This window comes from Equus przewalskii, chromosome 16 (genome assembly GCF_037783145.1).
Source record: "Equus przewalskii isolate Varuska chromosome 16, EquPr2, whole genome shotgun sequence".
NCBI lineage: Eukaryota > Metazoa > Chordata > Mammalia > Perissodactyla > Equidae > Equus > Equus przewalskii.
Window position 1 is genome coordinate 76,504,184 of NC_091846.1, and position 20,517 is coordinate 76,524,700.

Genomic DNA, 20,517 nt, shown 5'->3' on the forward strand with positions numbered 1-20,517 from the left:
GTAAAATTTCTGGAATGAAACCTGGGAGAAAACTTTTTTGACCTTGGGTTAAGAAAAGAATTCTTAGATAAGTCAAGAAGCACAAACTATAGGAGAAAAAAATGTTCTTTGAAACACACTGTTAGGAAAATATAAAGACAAGGCAGACTGGGAGAAATATTTGCTACATGTGTGTCTCATAAAGCACTTGAATCCAGAATATATAAACCCAATAATCTGACACCAAAGAACCCAATAAAAAATAGTCCAAAAATTTGAACTCATGCTTTACCAGAGAAGAGAGCTTCTTATGTCAAATAAGCCATCAAAATGCAGATTAAAACCACAGGGGGAAGCCATTAACACACTTAATAGAACTAGGATTAAAAAAAGAAGACAAGTACTGGCGAGGGTGTGAAACTGCAACTCTAAGTTATCCTTAGGGGAGCACCAACTGGGGCAGCCACTGTGGAAACAGTTTGCTATCTCCAAGGTATTTAACCAACGTAATGAAAGCGTATGTTTCCACAAACACCTGTCCACAAATGTGTCTAGAAGCTCCACTCACAGCTGACAAAAACCGGACAAACCTATATGGTGAATGGATAGGCAAAGTGTAGTCCATCCTTCGATAGAATGCCACTCAGCAATGAACACCAACTATTGATGTAGGAAGCAGCGTGGATGAATCTCAGAAACATTAAGTCACTGAAGCCAGACACAAAAAACTACGGGTTGTGTGATCCCTTTCATATGACACTGTAGAAAAGGCAAACAATAGTGAAAGAAACAGTCATCAGGGCTTCCAAGGGTCTGGAGGCTACGGCAGATAATTAACTCCAAAGGATGGGCACAAAGAGACACTTGGGAGTGATAAAATTCTATATATTGCTGGTTATGTGGGTTATGCAAACATATATATATTTAACTAACTATATATAACTGTATATGTATTTGACAAAACTCATTGAATTTTACTGTATATAAGTAGTACCTCAATAAACCTGAATTTTTTTAAATCCAAAAAGTGCATTACCTTTAATTAGAATCACAACTACTATGTTAGAATACATGAAATAATTACGTTTATATATATTGCACTTGATTAAATATGTATGTATTTCTGCTTGCATGGTAACATTGAGGGAAATAAGTTTTTAAGTCTTACTATAATAAAGTGTTACAATGCAAATTACGCATTTAGATTGTGTTTATTTTTTTATGACCATTACAAAATAATGGCTTTTCTTGGCAATGATGTCTACAGAAGAACTAAAAAAGAAAAGTAGCTTTTAATTTATTTTTTTTTGCCTAGCTTGAGTTATAAGTAAGTGATAAAACTTATTCTCTTTGTAATATTACAATCCTTAAATATGTCATTCCTTTAATTACCCTATTATTATTTTATTACAAACTCTAAATATTGCCCATGATTCTATAATATATTTTAAATCCTATATGAACAATATTTTAATTAATTGTATAATTTTGCCTTCTCTTGGTTGCAATTGATTTTCACATTTAAATATCTTGCTTTTTTCAGTTGTATGTTTCAACGTTAGCATTTAAATTGCTTATTGATTTGTCTATTACTGTCGTATATACCTTCATAAGCATTTTTTTCTGAGGTTGAAATGAATGTATTTTTCTTTTAAAGGTGAAATTGAAATTTGGAGCTAATAGAAAAGTTTACAGATTTTTTTTCCCTGCAGTGTTGAGAAACTTTCTTATCTGAATAAAATACTTTCTATACCCTGCTGTCCTGTCGTGGGAACTTTTGATTGATACGGCAATGTTAGAAGACGACTAATTATAGCATTGGTTATTTCCTGTAGCGGTCCACTGGCGTTGCCAATTGCCAAGCAAGACAGTTTGTTGGAAAAAGATATTATGTTCAAAGATGCAACAAAAGGTCTGTGCAAGAGACAATCTCAGGACAACACCCCTGAAAGCACCACCATGATTGGCCCCACCAAACTTGAGCAGGTAATTACACCCTTACTGCTTGCGTGCTGGTATTGCTTTCTATTACATCATGCATTACAATCTAACCTTTCATAAACAAGCACCCACTAATTTCCATTCAAAGATAAATGAATGAATGCAAAGGTTAATATTTTGTTTATAATTCCCATATATACATTATTTACATACCAGGAATGTAAGCTCAGCCAATATGTTAATTCTTGAATATTTCCGGTTACATCATTAGTCATCATTTTGATTATTATGTAGGCTGTTTTTTGTTTCCTTCAGATATCAAAATACTTCACATAACAATAAGAAAGACAAACCAGTCACCAAGACTCATTTATCCTTAAAAGTTACTGTGGTGGCGTCATCGTGTGTGTGTGTGTGTGTGTGTGTGTGTGTGTTTGTGTGTGTATGTGCACCCCAGTGCCCAAGTTATGAGACATCACATTGATGAGCTTGGGGTTATAGAAATTAATGGATTTTCTGTTATCTTTCTCACAGAAATAAATGATTTTTATATGTTTCATGTTTTATAAATGGCAGAATAATTTTATAAATATCAGAGTAATCCTTGGAAATATTTTGTTTCACTGTATCTAATTTTGAATAGTTTAAATACGATTTAGTTAGTTTTCTAAAAACCCTCTTTTAAAAGTTTAATTTTTATTTTAAAATAACTAATAAATAATTTTTGTAATTTTGAAATATTTCTAAATTTTATTAGGTATATTCATCAGCTCGGCTGCCATAACAAAATACTGCAAACTGGGGGGCTTAAATAATAGAAATTTATTTCTCACAGTTCTGGAGACTGGAAGTCCAAGATCAAGGTGCTGGATGATATGGTTTCTGGTGAAGGCTCTTTCCTGGCTTATAGATGGCTGCTTTCTCACTGTGTCTTCACAGGGTGGAAAGAGATAGAGCAAAAAGAGATAGTCTCATAAGGACACCAGTCCTGTGGAATCGAGGCCCCACCCTTATGATCTCATTTAACCTTCGTTACCTCCTAAGGGCCCTGTCTCCAGATGCAGTCACATTAGTTAAAGCCTGAACGTTATGAATTTAGGGGGACACAATTCAGTCTATAGCAGTAGGCAAATTGAATGTTGGGTAAAATTTAGGGCAAAGTTTAAGGGTCTTATGAACCTTCTATAACCTTAAATGCATATTACTCAGTGAAAGAAGCCTATCTGAAATGGCTCCATACAGTATGACCAGCTATGTGACATTCTGGAAAAGGCAAAACTATGGAGACAGTAAAAATGTCAGTGGTTGCCAAGTGGTTGGTGGTGGAAAGCATGAATAGGTGGAGCATAGAGGATTTTTAGGGCAGTGAAACTACTCTGTATGATATTATAATGATGGATACATGTCATTATACATTTGTCCAAACCCATAGAATGTGCAACACCAAGAGTGAACCCTCATGTAAACTGTGGACTCTGGGTGATTATGATGTGTCAATGCAGGTTCATCGATTGTAACAAATGTACCACTCTGATGGGAGATGCTGACAATGGGGGAGGCTGTGCTTCTGTAGGACCAGGGGTGTATGGGAAAGCTCTGTACCTTCCTCTCAATTTTGCTGTGAATCTAAAACTGCTCTAAGAAAATAATACCTTAAAAAAGGTGAGAGAACATTCACAACATAATTTCAAGTGTAATCCTTATAGAATGACTGTTCTGTTTTTAATTTAAGTTCTTTATAAATTGTATCCTAGACGTTGAAAGCACTTAGAATCATGTTCTATTTCTTTGGTCTTAGAGAGGGAACAGCTATTATTCAGGTTTTATGTTCATATATTATGTATATAGTGTTCGGTTATTGTCTATATCCTGCTCACCCGTATCTCCCACTGTAGGCACCACACTATCCTGCGTTCTTGGCTGTGAGCTGCATAGGTGATTCTCCCAGAGGAGGACTAGCACCGTCCACGGACCGGATTATACATTCGAGTTTCATAGGAGGGCTTTAGAAAAGGCTTGTCAAAGCAATAAAGTTCTGATTGACATTTTAAAGAGAAATCCATAACGTGGAACATTTTTTAAAAATTGAAACAAAAAGCACAGCATCTCCCCTCTCAGATTTTTGTGAAATATAGGTCTCATCAAATGGTAACTGTTTAAATGAATATTCAAGGCTCGATTTAAACTTTTTTTGGTTCTGATAATCATGAAAATTAACATTCGCTTTTATAACACCTCTGAAAATGTAGAATTTTTCCTAAGTTTATGAGAAATATGCCAGACATTCTTCCTTCTCTCCCCTTGTGTCCTCTTTTCCCTCCGCTTCCTCCACTCCCTGCCCTGGCCTCTTCTTCCAGTCTCTAACTAGTTTCCTCCCTTCTTAACTACTTCCCTCTCCCTTCCTCTCTCTTTTCTCTCCTTTCAGAATATATTTGTTTAAATTTAGTTCAAGCTTGCAATTCAGGTCAACTTTTTATTCCATTTGGTGAAGGCATGTTAGCCTGGGAATAAAGAGAAAGAATGATGCAGTCATAAAGATTCGCTCTGGTTCAGGTCAGCTGCAGGAGCTCTATGACTCTGGACATTCCTTAACCTCACTAAGCCCCATCTGTGAAATGGGCACATATTACTGACCTCATGTGTTTGTTATGAGGATGACAAAAGGGGCTGGCCTGGTGCCGCAGCGGTTAAGTTCGTACGTTCCGCTTTGGCGGCTGAAGGTTCGCCAGTTCAGATCCTAGATACGGACCTACGCACTGCTTGTCAAACCATGCTGTGGCAGGCGTCCCACATATAAAGTAGAGGAAGATGGGCATGGATATTAGCTCAGGGCCAATCTTCCTCAAAAAAAAAAAAAAAAAGATGACAGATTAAGGCTATGAACTGATGGTATAATTACCAAGAACAGAATAAAAACTCAATAAGATATATCTAATAATTTTATTGTTATTATTTATATGGACTGACTGTATATTAGATTTTCCTAAAGGGGTCAAGTCCTCTTTTCACTAAATTTATCTCTTCCTAAGTCAAGTAATTCTAGTCAACACTTACCCAGGTTTATTTTTTTCATCAGTGAAAATATAGATTATTTTAGAAGATAATACAAAATAGTACTGTATATTGGTTAACATTTCAAAGCTTAAAAATGCTTCATCTGCATTATCTGATCCTCAAAATACCACTGTAAGCAAGTTATTATCCACTTTCAGTACCTAACTTACACTCAAGTTTCAAGTTGAGTTTTAAACTGACCAAACTTAAACTCAGGGAAAGTTAAGCAAATTGCTTAGAATCACAAGTGTCTCTTCTCCTCTGTATCCAGTGCTTTTTGGGACACCACAGTGAGCTCCTGGTTCATTTTCAAGAGCCCTGATGACTTGTGACAGTTCTAGAAATAGGAGGGAAAGTTGGCATTCCATAGCTGCATGTGTAAGATAGGGGTTTTGGAGACGGGCAAGAATTCTCCTCCTGTGGTCCACAGATATGCCAACATCCACGTCCACAAAAACTTCGATCCTCAGCTGAAAAAGGAAGAGTGAGGGAACGCACCCAATAAATTTCACTATCTCAGAAACATCTGACAGAATAAAAAAAGCAGAGAAAAACATTGAAACTGCTACCCTGCCGTGGTGATAGGCTCAAACTTGGGAAAGCTTAGTAAAGTGGCAGATTATCACCCCTTTGTTTGCGATGACCATCCCAGTAACGTCATGTTTTTTCTAGTTCCCTCTTACTCAGTTCTTTCCTCCATAACTGCCTTTCCCCAAGATGTTGTTGCTCTTATTCTGTTTGTCAGACCATGTCGTTTGCTCACTAAACTTTCAGTCCTTGGACGTATATCACTAATCCCCCAGGGAGAAACACCACAAACAGACAAAACGACACAGTAAAGCAAACAGCACTCAAAGCAGTGCCGAAAAGTAGAGACAAGGAATCAGAGGATTCAGAATATTTCCAAAACTTAAATTCCCTTTGGACTGTGAAACATTTCTCAAAGTATTTCTCCTAAGTTCTTCCTGACTTTCTATCCTGAATTATGTCTGTTTTGTGTTCTAGAGATCTCCTTTTAGAAATACATATAGATATGTATGGATATTTATATATCTTCATAAGAACCATAATGGCCAATCCTAGAGAGGATGTTAATGTTTTTTACATCTTTATCCCATCTCTGTTCTAACTATTTTTCTAACTGCTTGATAGACATTGGTAGTATACACTATCGAGCCAACAATTATAGCATAAAAATATTCACAGACATGTTTTCTTATTTTTTTCCTACTTGTTATCAGCTGTCACAATGTTTTGAAATCTGTATAAAGAATGTGTGCCTTGAATAACCTTGCTTAGGATCAATTATCAAAGCTTTCCTCCTGATCATTTTGGAATCTTGGTGATAAATGCAAAGAATTCTTGCTTTTGTCTACTCGAACACTGTATTTGTCATGTTTCATTCCCACAAACAGGCTAGGGAGTTTTCACATTTTTACTGTCAGCCTAGTATTTTTTCTAACCCATGTGACAGCTGTGCCACTGTAGATGAAAATCCTCAGGAATACTGAGGAGATGTCTGCAGTGGCTCCTTCAGCTTCTTGGAGCAAATGCAGGACTTCTGTTAGTGCAGTTCATGCCTTTCCTAACTATGTACACAGAAACTTGCTTTGAGCTCCTTAGAGTTGTGGTTATAAGAAGAATACTATCTTAGTGAAAATCATTGCTTCTGAAGAAAGAAATTTTGCTCTTTATTTTTCTCCTTTTTCTGATTGCTTTGGGAGTTAAATATGTATGCTAAGTTGCTGGACACTTCTGTCTTATATTTGCATTATTCAAAGTTATTGCAATCATATTGATTGATATCATATATTGTATATTCATGAATAGGTATATACATGTATTAATCTTTGTGTATATATATGTATATACACATACATACATACATATTAGTTTTCTGGGGTGCATATCTGAGTGTATGTGTAATTAGAAGTTTGTGTACTTTCAGGAAATGCTTGCAAAGACGTTAGAAAGAAAATATATTTGTATCCATCCCTAAATTGATAATGAAAGTTCCCTTTTATGCATCTCTATGAAAACTTTTGCCAGTAGTCTTTTCATTTCTGGAAAACACAGATTAACCCACTTGCACTTATCTTCTAAATATTTTATATCTAAAGGCAAACATACAAGTGTGATCCTGGAATATAGGAAAATTGTCCATCATTATAAGTAAACCTTCGATTTTGTCCAAATCAGTCCTAAGTGATCAATCAAACGTAATTCAGTAGCCACAGTTGAATCTGGTGGCCCCTCTTTGTCTTAAGTAAATCTGCGGCCAATCCACCCCTTCTCTTCCCAGTCCCCGATGGGCCGCCAGCACTTGGAGCTCGTCAGCTGGTCTCAGCACTTCGACCTTTCGCTCCACAAGCTGCAGGGCACCATGTTCTCAGTGTGAGGCGGCTCCTGTCAGCCCTTGGCTTCAGCCCTTCGCTGACTTTCCACGCTCCTTGGAATTCGGCAGAGCCTCGTGTGGCCGGCAAGCTTCACCTGCTCCTCCCCCACCATCTGCTGCCGTTTCCTCCACCCGCCGGCCTCGGGAGCCGACATCCACTGCCTCCCCACACCCACCTCCTTCTGACCTTGGGGCCTGTACCATCTGCTCCCACATCCCAAAGGGTGGCCTTTTAAAATTATTTCCAATGTCGGCTTTAGTATGACTCCCTCAAGGAGGACTTAGACCATCCCATCAAAAGTTCAAGTTTTCTCGTTTCGGAGCATCCTGGTTTTGCCCGCGTGGCACTTTTTGTAACTGTAATGTCTTCTTTATGTCCTTACTTCTCCCTCAGTAGACTGTAAACACTCTGAGGTAAAATACCACATCTTTTTTCCCTCTTTGTACTAAACCACTAGCATAATGCTGGTATAGGGTAGGTGAGCAAGAAGGAAAGGCAAATTATTGAACATATGTTATCAGGTTTATTCATTATCTGTTAGAATTTCTCCACTGTTACCTAATGGTTATTTTCCCCGCTTCCACTTCTGACTTATTAGCTGTGTGATCCCTGGGAAATCACCTGGCCTCTCTGGTCCTCAAGTTCTGAATCTACTAATTAAGGATGTTGGACTATATCAATGAATTTAAACTTTTAAAAATTATTATGTAGCAGCAGATCGCTCCCCCAAAAGAAATAGAGGAAAGAGAACTCCAATTCCTAAAGCAGATGGAAGATGAGCATCTTTGCTGAGGGCAGCAGAGACAGGCCCAGAGCCCTCTACAGCTGTCCACTTCCTCCCTCCTCCAAAGGCAACCTCAGGGAGCTGCCAGAGACTTTGCCATTGGTGTCCACGGCCCTTTCTAGGTTTTTGACTAACTGCGTAACAATGCACCCTGTTACTGCACACTCATCCGCAGGGCACGCACCGTGCCAGGCCCTCCACGGGAGTTTAATTCTCACACCCCTCTATGAAGACATACTCTTATTTACCCTATTTTGTAAGAGAACTGAAATTGACTTAAGTTAAGAAAGAAAAACGTTCAAGGTCTCAGAGAGAAAGAGATACCACTGGATCTAAACACTGTTCACCCAAGTGAATACAAGTAACTGATGTCTTAGATTTAGATAAGTTTGAATTTCCCCTTATTCAGAGAGGGGAAGCTCAAATCACTGTGAAAGATTTTTACCCGAGTTAGCATGACTGATGCAAAACGCAGAATGAGAAACTTCCTGGTCAAGAAGCCTGCAGGGAGCTTCAGCGAGGGGCTGGGCGGTCCTCACTGACAGTGGTCAGCCTCTCAGCACTCGGGGCCTATGAGACTCTACAAGGTGGAACCAAGTGTATAACATTAAAAAACTGACATAGCATAATCCCCAAACTGATTTTGACAACCCAGAAAATATTAGGAGAGCTGGAACATTATGACTTCTATTTTTATCAGCAACAAGTTCTAGTTTTTGGATACCACTCTTAAATTATTTAGGTGAATGTTTCTGACAGTATCAAAGCTGTAAAGCTATGCCTCTAACCCAAAGTTAAATGACTGATTTTAATCAAACTATGTTGTATGTTCTTTGTATATTAATTCTGAAATTTATTTTGAAACGTTTCTTTTAAATGCTGCAAAAACAGAAAATAATAAACTCAAGGTGTTGGCTGAATGTGTGCATGTTGGGTGGAGGGAAGAGGCTTGTTCTTGACGTTTCTGAGGTCTGGAGTATTTTACAAATTATTTTTTTAATAAATAAATGTGTTGCTATTGGAATAGTGTGTTTCCCACTTATACAAATGGTTGCGTATCCAATGCCAGAGAGCCCACTGCCGTTACAGCTGTCCAACTGGAAGACGTAACAGACCCCTTCTGACTGTTTGAGATTCTCAGTAAAGAATTTGAGTTTCTATTATCAATGCATTAGGATTAGAAACAGTCTGGGAAAACAATGACCTGAATTTATGAACTCATGAGAAAGATTACATTTTGTGAACTATTTACTAATGTCAGAGAAATAGTCTTAAATTTACTTGTTTTAGAAATGTGTAATATTTTTCACTCCATAAACATTTAGCTGGCAAACAGTAATATTTAAGTTCAAATTATTTAGCAATGGAACATACAGTAATACAATATATAATGCAAATACAAATATAAAAGGGAAATACAAATATAGGATACAGTCACAAATGCAAATAATACACATTAACTTACTGTTACTGAAAATGCTTTATGGGCATCTGGACTCACAGAAACATTGATAAGAATATTCTTGTTCTTTTGCTCCTCTGTGTTTGACATGAGAAAACCAAAGCTGTCCTGGTTTATTAAATATCTACTTTTCAGAGTATATCTTACGTATATTGCATTAAACAATGCCCATTTCTAACTTGTAAATGATAGATTGATGGGTTTTTTTGTTTTAAACGTTGCCCAGTTTTTAGCCTGTGTCACTCTATGTTAAATTGAATAGGAAAGCATTTTTTCTTTATGACAGAGTTATCTTAATCTCACAGCTACTTTAATCTTAAGAGTAATGTAGAGCAGAATAATAATCACAACCCAAAATTCTAGTGTCTACTCTTAAAATGCAGCCTCCTCCTCCATGTGTGCAGAAACTGAATTCCAGGCAGACTGCTTGCCTGCCGTGCGAACAACAGGAACGTGAGAACAGGAGAAGTTTGCTTTAGCTTGGGGAACACTGCAAATACATGAGATTTTCAGCTGCCTGTCTCCCGGAGGCCTCAGTTCAGTTCAGAGCTGTCTAAATTATAAGTAGGGACTTGCAAGAGTCAACATGCTGAAATAATTTTGACAGACTTATTGACTTTGAGAGAGGTAAGGCGACATTCAGGCTGTGTCTGTGTAAGTGCATGTGTGAGTGTGCGTGCACGCTTCTGGGTATAGAACAGAAATTCTCCTCTGAATATGTTTCTCTGGGGCAGTTGAATTTTTTGTTCCTTCGACATGAACCATTTCATCTTATAATAACCGTTTCGAACTCAGATGGTCTTTAAACTTTGACATGTAATTGAAAATGGAATATCCAACTGTGAAGAAAGTTGATTGGAAAGCAATTAGAATTGATCTTATGTATTTTTTCCCAGGTCAAGCTAATGCCTCCCGCTCCAAATGATGACCTAGCAACGCTCAGTGAGCTCAACGATGGCAGCCTGCTTTATGAAATTCAGAAGCGCTTTGGGAACAATCAGATATACGTAAGTGCCCTTGAAATTGCCTTTGGCGATGCTTTTGTCTTGTTGCGTATTTTCACCCTCCAGTCGTGCTGATATTACAGGTAAAGGGCTATTGTTGCTTCTGCTCACGCTGATGGCTTAAGGTGGATTTCTCAGAGTTCAGGTTCATTGTTCTGGTCCAGTTATAAGGCAAATTCAGCAAAGATCCACATTTCAAAGTTGTTAAGTCAAAGTTAATACTTTGGGGGTAGACAGCTTTCCTGTTGCCATGATTGTGGTGGAAGATCTTGCTGGATCCAGCGGGATCCACTTATAAATCACTTATAAAAATGCTGTTTGTTTCATCTACTTTAGCTTAGCCTGTTAGATCTGGAAAAGGAAGCTAAAGAGGAAAAATTGACTACGCATGGACTGCCTCTCTATTTGCGTGAATAGGAAACTATTGTTCCTCTAAATTTTCAAGAAATATCTTTGTAAAGTAAATGATTTACACACATCTCTGATAATAGGATACAAATATATGACAGATGACAAACAGCATGGAGAATCGATTTGTTGTGGTTCTATCCTGGTTTATATGTGTTATTTCTTCCAATACTCATAGCAATTTAGACATCCTATAATCTCAATCTCTCTCTCTCTCTCCCCCTGTCTGTCTCTCTCTCTGTCTCCCCCTCTCTGTCTCTGTCTCTGTTGCTCTCTCTCACTGATTTTGTTATAGTCAACTCTGAGCAATTCAATCAGAACGTCTGTAGAGAAATCTGATTATGCACGTCTGCTATCCCTTTTTGATAACGTTTTTTTCCCTAGTCTACTGAGAAGGTGATTAAGTAATTTCCACGTCAATGTGAAATCTGAGATTTCCTTACAAGTAATAAATTGTCAGGTGCTGATTAGCCTATGAAAATTCAATGCAACATCTTAATACTTGGATAAATTGCCTGCCACTATAAATACACTTAAAATTAAATAGTTCTATCAAAATTAATGGAATTGAGTCATGGACATAAAGTGGGGATCCCTGATTACCTGGGTCTCTGTTACCACCCTGTTACTTGTGTACTGTTTTTATTCCGCTCTCTGGCCTTTCCCAGCACTGTGTTGATTCTTCTTTTTAACTTCTTAAATATATTATCAGAATACGACTGCTTGAATATTTTTGAATCCCTTTATTTCCTTCATGCTTTTTAAATGACTTTGTCTCCCAAATATCCGTTTAATCTACCTCTCTTCATCTCTCTGGCCACCATCCTCATCAAAGCCAGCATCATCCCTTCTCCAACAGCCTTCTCACTTTCTAGAGGAAACTTCATTCCCTTTCAATCTGATCTCACACTGAACTAGAGTAATTTTTGTAAAGAACAAATGTAATCTTGAAACTCCCGGTCTTAAAACTTTCCTACACCTTCTCATTTTTCATGAGTTGACCACAATTCTTATTCACCATCTGGCCCCAAACTCTATCCGTGACTCTTAGCCGCTGATCATGCCCTCCTTCCTGCGTCAGGGACTTCCTTGGACTGTTTTCCTTTCTCCTAAAGTTCTCTTTCTATCCCCCATGAAATACTTAGTTTTATAAATTCCCACTCAAAAGTTCTTCAGTCCTTAAATAAACCTTCCCAGACCTTCCAGGTTAAGTCACTTTGGACAGTCTTTCCCATCGCTTGTGATTGTGTGCCTCATTGATGATTTGATTAATGTCTGGCTCCGGAGCTAGACTCTGAGCTCAGAGAGAATAGCAGCCGTGCTGGTTTTGCTCACCACGAGGCCTGGCCAAGCACTTTCTAGTCTTAAATGATAAATACTTCCTGCCTGTTTATCGGAGTCGTGGCTCTAACCCCTCGACACAGTGGATCGTCTTCATAGATACTCTGCTACTAGGTTTCTCTCTCTGTCTGGATAATCAGATTTAATATTCCCTACTTTGCTAAAGTTCATGTAAAATATAAGTTTGCCACTGTGTGAGACATGATTTTCCTTTCCTCTATACCTGAAATATTGAAGAGCTAAATTGTTTAGGATCAATTTTGTGATGAGTGCTCTAAGTTATGGCATTTGAATTCATGTCTAATGGATAGGCAAGCAATTTAAACATTATTGATTGAATAATAATAAGTGCTTCTTAAGTATATTCTGTGGACCATTGGATATATGAACATTTATTACAGTCTGTAATGAGAGTAAGCGTTAGGAACTCTTATAGCAATTTGAAGATTTAATTTCTGTCTGTTGATTATAATAAGAATCAGGGCTTGCATTTTGTATGTATTTGTCTTTTTTCAGTTTCGTTTTTATTGCATTTTACAAAAGTATCAGTGCATGATAATTCGGAAATGAAAGCAAATGTTCCGTCCCCACAAATACAAATTAAAATATTCCAGTCTGATCATCTGATCTGGACACCCACCCTCCCAACATGCTCCTTTCATGCATTTCCCATCCTGGTTAATGGCAACCCCATTCTCCCAGTTTTCAGGCCAAGGTGCTTGGTAAGAGTATTGATGCTTGTTTTCCTTCCATACCCACATCTGATTTTAGTACAAATCTCATCAGCCGTACCTTCAACTTATACACAGAATACAACATCCACTGCTGTGCCCCGGGTCCATCGAAGCCAAGACGAAATATTTCAGCTGAATTAATATTTTAGCCGGGATTGTCATCTCTTTTTGCTATAGTCTCATTTGTTCTATAAGATGATCTTTCAAAACAATCTGTGAGTTGCTCTTTTAACTAAGTGTACAGCATTCCATTTGGACATCAGGTTGAGGTGTTTCCATACAGTCTGAGCAGTAGGAAGTTCCCAAACCTCAAACAGAAAATGAATTGCGGGTGATGAGACATCCGCTTGCTAGGAAATGCACAGAATAAAGGCATTGCATTCCCTGAATAATTATTGTCCACAGTAACAGAGAGAATAGAATGTGCCGTCAGATCTCTTCACAGATGGCCGATAAGCATGTAGGCAATATTCCCTCTACAAACACTAGTAGAACTTGAGACTCATCGAGAAAAAAACCCACCAAATAAACACAGGAGCTCCCATAATATCTAATTAATCATACATGGAGCCTGGCTCATTTCAGCCACTTAATAACTTAATATTCCCCGCAAGGTGACCCGGTTGGATCCAGCAGGTCTTCTTTTAAGAGCATTTTAAGAGGTAAAGGCTGACAAGCTGGCGTCAGAAGTTGAAGTCTCTCTCACTTCAAGACTATTTGAAATTAGGTAGATGGACACATTCTTCCCAAGCTAATACTGCCGCCCAGCCTAGTTCTCTAAGCCTCATCTGCAATATGCTGTGCCATACCTGCTCCACCGCTCCTATCATCCGCTCCATCTAGGAGACCCTTTTGAGCATTTAACATGTGTAAGCTATTGAAAAAAAAGTAGTGTGTTAGAACGATGAGCTGAAGGAAGTCTCTAGGTTTCTACAGTTTAAAAAATTCTTGGGCCGGCCCCGTGGCCAAGTAGTTAAGTTTGTGTGCTCCGCTTTGGCGGCCCAGGGTTTCACTGGTTCAGATCCTGGGCGCGGACATGGCACTGCTCATCAGGCCATGTTGAGGCGGTGTCCCACGTGCCACAACTAGAAGGACCTGCGACTAAAAATACACAACCCTGTGCCAGGGCGCTTTGGGAGAAAAAGGGAAAATAAAATCTTTAAAAAAAAAATTCTTTCTTTGCGGTACATTTAAAATGCTCTATTTCATCAAAATGCTGTCTTCAGAATATGGCATAAACCTATGTAAAGTTATGCTTTATGGCTCTCATTAACATTCAAATCACATCTTTATAAACTTTTTTTTTTTTTTTTGAGGAAGATTAGCCCTGAGCTAACTACTGCCAGTCCTTCTCTTTTTGCTGAGGAAGCCTGGCTCTGAGCTAACATCTATGCCCATCTTCCTCTACTTTACATGTGGGACGCCTCCCACAGCATGGCGAACCCCGGGCCGCCGAGAAGCAGAACATGCGCACTTAACCACTGTGCCACCGGGCCCGGCCCTGTAAACTATTTTTCGTTTGTTACAAAATGTGTTTTCAAGAACAGTCTCAAATTCCTGCAACAATTAAGCCAATATAAAAACTATATCTCAGTGGAAAAATGCAATTTAGAGATTTTTTTATTTGATTTTAAAGTTTTTCATCTTCTTTAATTAGCAGATTTCTTAATTCTCCCTCAATCTACTTTCTAATCTTATTTTTCTTCTCTGGAACTTAACAATAATTTTCAGATGCATCACTAATAAGATCCTTCTTTGGTTCAATTATTTCACTTTTTTTGGGGGGGGGGAAGATTAGCCCTGAGCTAACAACCACCGCCAATCATCCACTTTTTGCTGAGGAAGACTGGCCCTGAGCTAACATCTGTGCCCGTCTTCCTCTACTTTATACGTGGAACTCCTGCCACAGCAGGGCTTGATAAGTGGTGCCTCGGTCCGCGCCCAGCATCCGGACCAACGAACCCCAGGCCATGGAAGCATGGCTGGTGAATTTAACCACTATACCAGCTGGACAACCCCTATTTCTTTTCTCCTTTACTCGGCTGTAAAATCCCGGCCAATCTTTCTTTTGAGTAAATGTTGTATTGAATTACAACATATGAAGAGAATAATGCACAACTCAGTGTATGACTTCATTAATTTTTATTTTGTGAACACACCTATGTAACCAGCAGCTTCATAAAGAAATGGATTATAAGAAGCCCCTTCCCCAATTTACTCTCATCATTACAAAAGATTATGGCACATACATTTACAGGTTAGTGTTATATGTTTCTCACTTTGTATAAAAGGAACCATCCAGAGCGTTCTCTGTAGCGTCTGTCATCTTTGACTCATCATCATATTTCTGATACTCATCTGTGCTATGGTTTATAGTGGAAGTTATCCATTTTTATTCCTGTATGATAAGCTGCTATAGGAATATATCCTAATTTATTTATTTAATCTACAATTGAGGAACCTTTGAGTTGTTTCCACCTTTTGGTTATTAAGAATAATGCTGCTATAAACAGTCTTATGCATGTAGTATGATCAGTATTATTTTTTGTATTAATTTTTTTTCAAATTCTAGCCCTTCTGAGAGTTGTGCAATGGTATCTCATTAAGCTATTAACTTAAATTTCTCTGGTAACTAATGATGTTGACCAATATTTGTTTGTTGCTCATTTGATTATCTTATTTTGTGAAGTGCCAGTTCAATTATGTAGCCATTTAAAAATAAATGGGTTGTTTTACTTTTTCTTCTTGTCATATGGGGCTTTTTATATATTCAAGATATTGTTTCTTTGTCAGATGTACATACTGGAAGCCTTTTTTCCCAGTTTGTGGTTTGCAATTTAGACTTCTCGTAGTGTCTTTAGATGAATGGAAGTTTGTAATTTTTACAAAGTTCTTTAGCATTAGTGCTTTTTGTGTTCTGCTTAAGAAATTTTGGCCTCAGTCATGAAAGTATTTTCCTATATTTTCTTCCTGCAGTTTGGTTGTTTTAACTTTAACCTTTAAGGCACACTACTAGTGTGGAAATGATTTTATGATGGTTAAAGAGGACAGCCAAGATTAATGTTTTTCCCACATGGCTGCCCCACTGCATTGCAGTGGTTCCTTTGTCATAAATCAGGTGGCCACGGGGAGTGAGTCTATCTCTAGAATCTGTCTTCTATTGTATGAATTTGCTTGTCTGTCTGTAAACCAACACCAAAATATATTAATTATAAAAGCTATAAAATAAATTTTGATATATAGAAAGACTTCTGACTGTTCTTCAAGATGTCTTGGCCAATCATGACTCTTGGAGATCCATATATATTTTAAAGACAATTTATCAATTTTGATTGAATTTTCATTTGTTATTGCACTGAATATATTGATTAGTTGGGAATCATTAAAATTTTTACAACAAGTGATTTTCCCTTTCATGGAATGTTATAACCCTCCTTTGGTCATCTTTAATTTCTCTGAAACATTCTTAAATTTTTGGTGTAGAAGTCTTGTCCGTTTGTATTAGGTCTATCTCTAGGCATTTTTCAAGTTTTGGTACTATAATAAATGTTATTTTCTTGTTGAAAATAGCAAGCAAATTTCATTTTCTAATTGTGGCTAATAGAGAGAGAGACAATTTTGATTTTTTATATTTACCTTTTATCCATCAAACCTGCTAAATTCATATGTGAATATTAATTTAGATGGAGATTCTTGTGGATTTTCTGCATATGTTGCCATATACTGCAAATAATAACTTTTTTATTTTTCTCTTTTAAATTGGTAACTTCTTTACTTTTTTTCATGCATCATTTCATGGGATAGGACTGTCAATAAACAAATGACTAGAAGTGACAGTAATAAGCTTCCTTGTCTCATTTCCAATCCCAGCAAAAGCTTTCAATGTTTTATCATTAAGCAAGTTGTTTGCAGTAGCTATGCCACAGGTAGAATTACTTTTTATTAGATTAAGGAAGTTCTATTATATTACTATTTTTCAAAATTATTATTTTTAATAACGAATGGACATTGAATGCTATTCAATTTTTTTGGCATTTATTGAGATGCTCATATGACTTTTGTTTTACTTCTTAGTATTGTAAATTTCAAGAGTTGATCTTCTAAAATGAAGCCAAGCTTACAGTACTAGAATAAAGCTTATTTGGTTGAAACGTATTATCTGTTGAATGCATTGCTGTATTCAGTTTGTCAATATTTTGCTCAGAATTTTTGCATGTATTTTAATGAGAGAGAACAGCTTGTAATTTTCCTTTCTTTAAATATACTAGTTATGTCTTTAATATCAAGTTTATGCAGCCCTCTTAAAATGAAACAGTGTTCCCTTTTCTGTTATTTTCTGGAATAATTTGTATAACATTTGTTTATTTTGTATGTCAACATTGGGAAGAATAAGTCAAAGTTTTCTTTGTGGAAAGGTCTTTAGACATGGATTCAATTTCTTTTACAGAGAAAACCTAGTTAGATTTTCTGTTTCTAATTGTGTTTCTTATTGGGTTTTAGTGAGATGGTGGATTGTTGTCCACCTATCTCAATATCCAAACTTAGTGGCTAATATCCTCTTCAGCTGTTTCAATAGCAATATGATTGCTAATATCCTCTTCCCTGTTTCATGTCTGTAAGATCTGTAGTGGTGTCATAGTTCTGATATTGGTAGTGTTGCCTTTCCTCTTGTTTCTTCAGTCAGTTTTGTTACGTTATGCTCTATCTTATTAGATTTTTCAAAAGATCACCTTTTAGCTTTTGTTTTATATTCCATTAGTTTCTGCTCTTATATTGATTATTTTTTGTGCATAATTTGATATATTTTGATGAGCTCCTTGAAATGGATACTTAGATCATTAACTATTAGCCTTTATTCTTTTCTAACATGCATTTCAGCTGATAATTTTCATACCACGTATAGCTTTAGTTGCATCTCACAAATTATGATATGGTGTAATCAAAATATTTTCTCGTTTGCGTTATGATTCCTTCTTTGGCTCCTAAGTTATTTGCAGATGCATGAGTTCCAAACATTAGGTGATTTTCTATGTATCCATTATTTATTTCTATTTTAATTCTACCATGATCAGAGAATATATTCTCTGTGACTCAAATCCTTTAAACATAGTGAAACTAGCCTGTGTTCAATTTCAAAGAATGTACATTCTGCAGTTGTTGGTAACAATGTTCTGTATAAATAAATTGGTCAACTTGGTAATTATTTATTTCAAAATATCATCTGCTTATTTCATGAGTTACTAAGAAAAAATTGTTAAAAATTTCTCACTATCATTGTGAATTCATCCTTTTCTCCTGAACAGCTGTGTTTTTTTTCCCATACATTTTGTGATAGATTTTAGTTTCATAAAATTTAGAATTGCTGGATCTTCCTGATTGTTTTGTCATTTTTGTGACTGGTATTGCTTCTTAGCTTAAAGTATATTTTCTATGAATTGAGTATCGCTAAACTAACTTTTTTGCTATTATTGTTTGCACGTATATCTTGCTTCATTTTTTAACTTTTAAATTTTATTAGTCTTCATATTTAAAGTTTTTCTCTTTAAAGCAGCACATAGTTAGTATTTTAATCCAGTTCATAATCTTTGTGTTTTAATTAGAGTATCTAGTGGCTTTACATTGGATGTAGTTGGGTTTAAATCTATCATTTTATTATTTGATATCTATTTGTTCCATCTGTTCTTTGTGCTTTTGTATCTCATTTCTGGTCATTTTTTAATTAAAACAGTATCCTTGTTTGCTCACTGTGCTTAATTAACTTTTCAGTTATGCATTTTATTATTATTCTGTAGCAACATAGAACTCATTACCCTATTTACTTCCTCCAGTATATTTTCCCATGTATTTTAATTTTGTATTTTATATTCAGACTGGTTCTCACAATACCCCTTTAAGATAGATTCTTAGAATGCAATCATTTCGCTTGTTATGTGTTCAATGGAACAAGCCTATTGGTTTTATTTTATTTGACATTGACTCTTCTATTTCTTTGTTAACAAGCTTTTAAAACAATTATCAAAATACTAAAGTATGGTTTTTACTTATTCTCTCTATTTTCACAGTGATTTTTAATTTTAAAAGTGCTATCTATATGGTTCAATAACTATTGATATCCTTTTCTTTTAACAGACTTTTATTGGGGATATCCTCTTGCTTGTTAACCCATTCAAAGAGCTTCCAATTTATTCCACTATGGTGAGTATAAAATTTAAAATACTGCTTAATAATGTACAGTAACACTCACCAGACATACTTATTTGTATCAAATGATTGACTAAGAAGAAAAAACAAAACAAAAGGTAAGGTCAAACTTTTCAGGAAATTCTAACTGGATTTTGTGTAATAATGACTCAGATTTGTCTTGAGGCAGCACTGAAAAGGGAAGTTATTTCATCAGGAGGTTCCTTTGCACTTATAATATGTACTTGCTCTGTAATTGTAGTCACTTAGACAGACTTCTAAAATTAAGTAATATATTGCACTGTTTTCCATGCATTCTTGAGTAATTCAAGATCAGTTGGTTTAGAGTCCTTGTTTGAACATCATGATCTCTTATGGAGAAGTTCTGTGATGTTAAAGCAATGGGAATAAGAAAGGATAATATGGAATTTATACATTTTCCCAAATAACTTGCCAGTTTTAATTATGAGACTGTCAAAATTAAAAGAGAAATTGCTTTTGGAAAAATTATTTCAGGCAACTGAATAATTTTTCTTTCTTGTACTTTTCTTTGTGGGGTTTTTTGTTTTTTGTTTTTCTGCTGGGAAAGATTCGTCCTGAGCTAATATCTGCTGCCAATCTTCCTCTTTTTTTTTTTGCTTGAGGAAGACTCACCCTGAGCTAACATCTGCTGCCAATCTTCCTCTTTTGGCTTGAGGAAGATTGTCCCTGAGCTAATATCTGTGCCAGTCTTCCTCTATTTTGTATGTGGGTCCCCACCACAGCATGGCTGATGGGAGGTGTAAGTCTGCACCCGGGATCTGAACGCGTGAACCTGGGATGCCAAAGCAGAGCGCAGTGAACTTAATCACTACACCGTGGGGCCAGCCCCTTTTTTAGTTTTTAATATCAAAATTATGCTGGACCCATAAAAGGAATTGGAAAATATTTAAATTCTGGATTTAATTTTTTGACATCTAGGACTGGTCATATTTTTTATTTCTTCTTTTGTCAGTTTTTAATAGTTGTGTTTTTCAAGAATTCTCTTCATTATATTTAATTTTCAAAAGATTTTGGCATAAAATTATTCATAATGCTATTTATCTTTTTAATGTTTGTGTAATTTTGAGTGATTTCTTTCTATTCCATATGTTGATAATTTGTGCCTTCTCTGACTTTTTAAAATCAGTTTGCTAGGAATTTTTAATTATATTAGTCTTTTCAAAGAAAAGAATCTTGACTTTTTATTTTTTTC

General features: G+C 36.4%; 1 protein-coding gene across 4 annotated transcripts in view; it reads left to right on the forward strand.

The window, feature by feature from the left end:
- Window positions 1-20,517, forward strand: part of MYO16 (myosin XVI) — a 597,681-nt gene that overhangs the window by 276,914 nt on the left and 300,250 nt on the right. For all 4 annotated transcript variants that reach the window (XM_070579270.1, XM_070579268.1, XM_070579272.1 and 1 more), the window contains exons 10-12: window positions 1,815-1,965; window positions 10,513-10,623; window positions 19,233-19,298. In XM_070579270.1, the coding sequence (XP_070435371.1) occupies window positions 1,815-1,965; window positions 10,513-10,623; window positions 19,233-19,298 (328 nt within the window). The remainder of the gene's footprint in view (window positions 1-1,814; window positions 1,966-10,512; window positions 10,624-19,232; window positions 19,299-20,517) is intronic.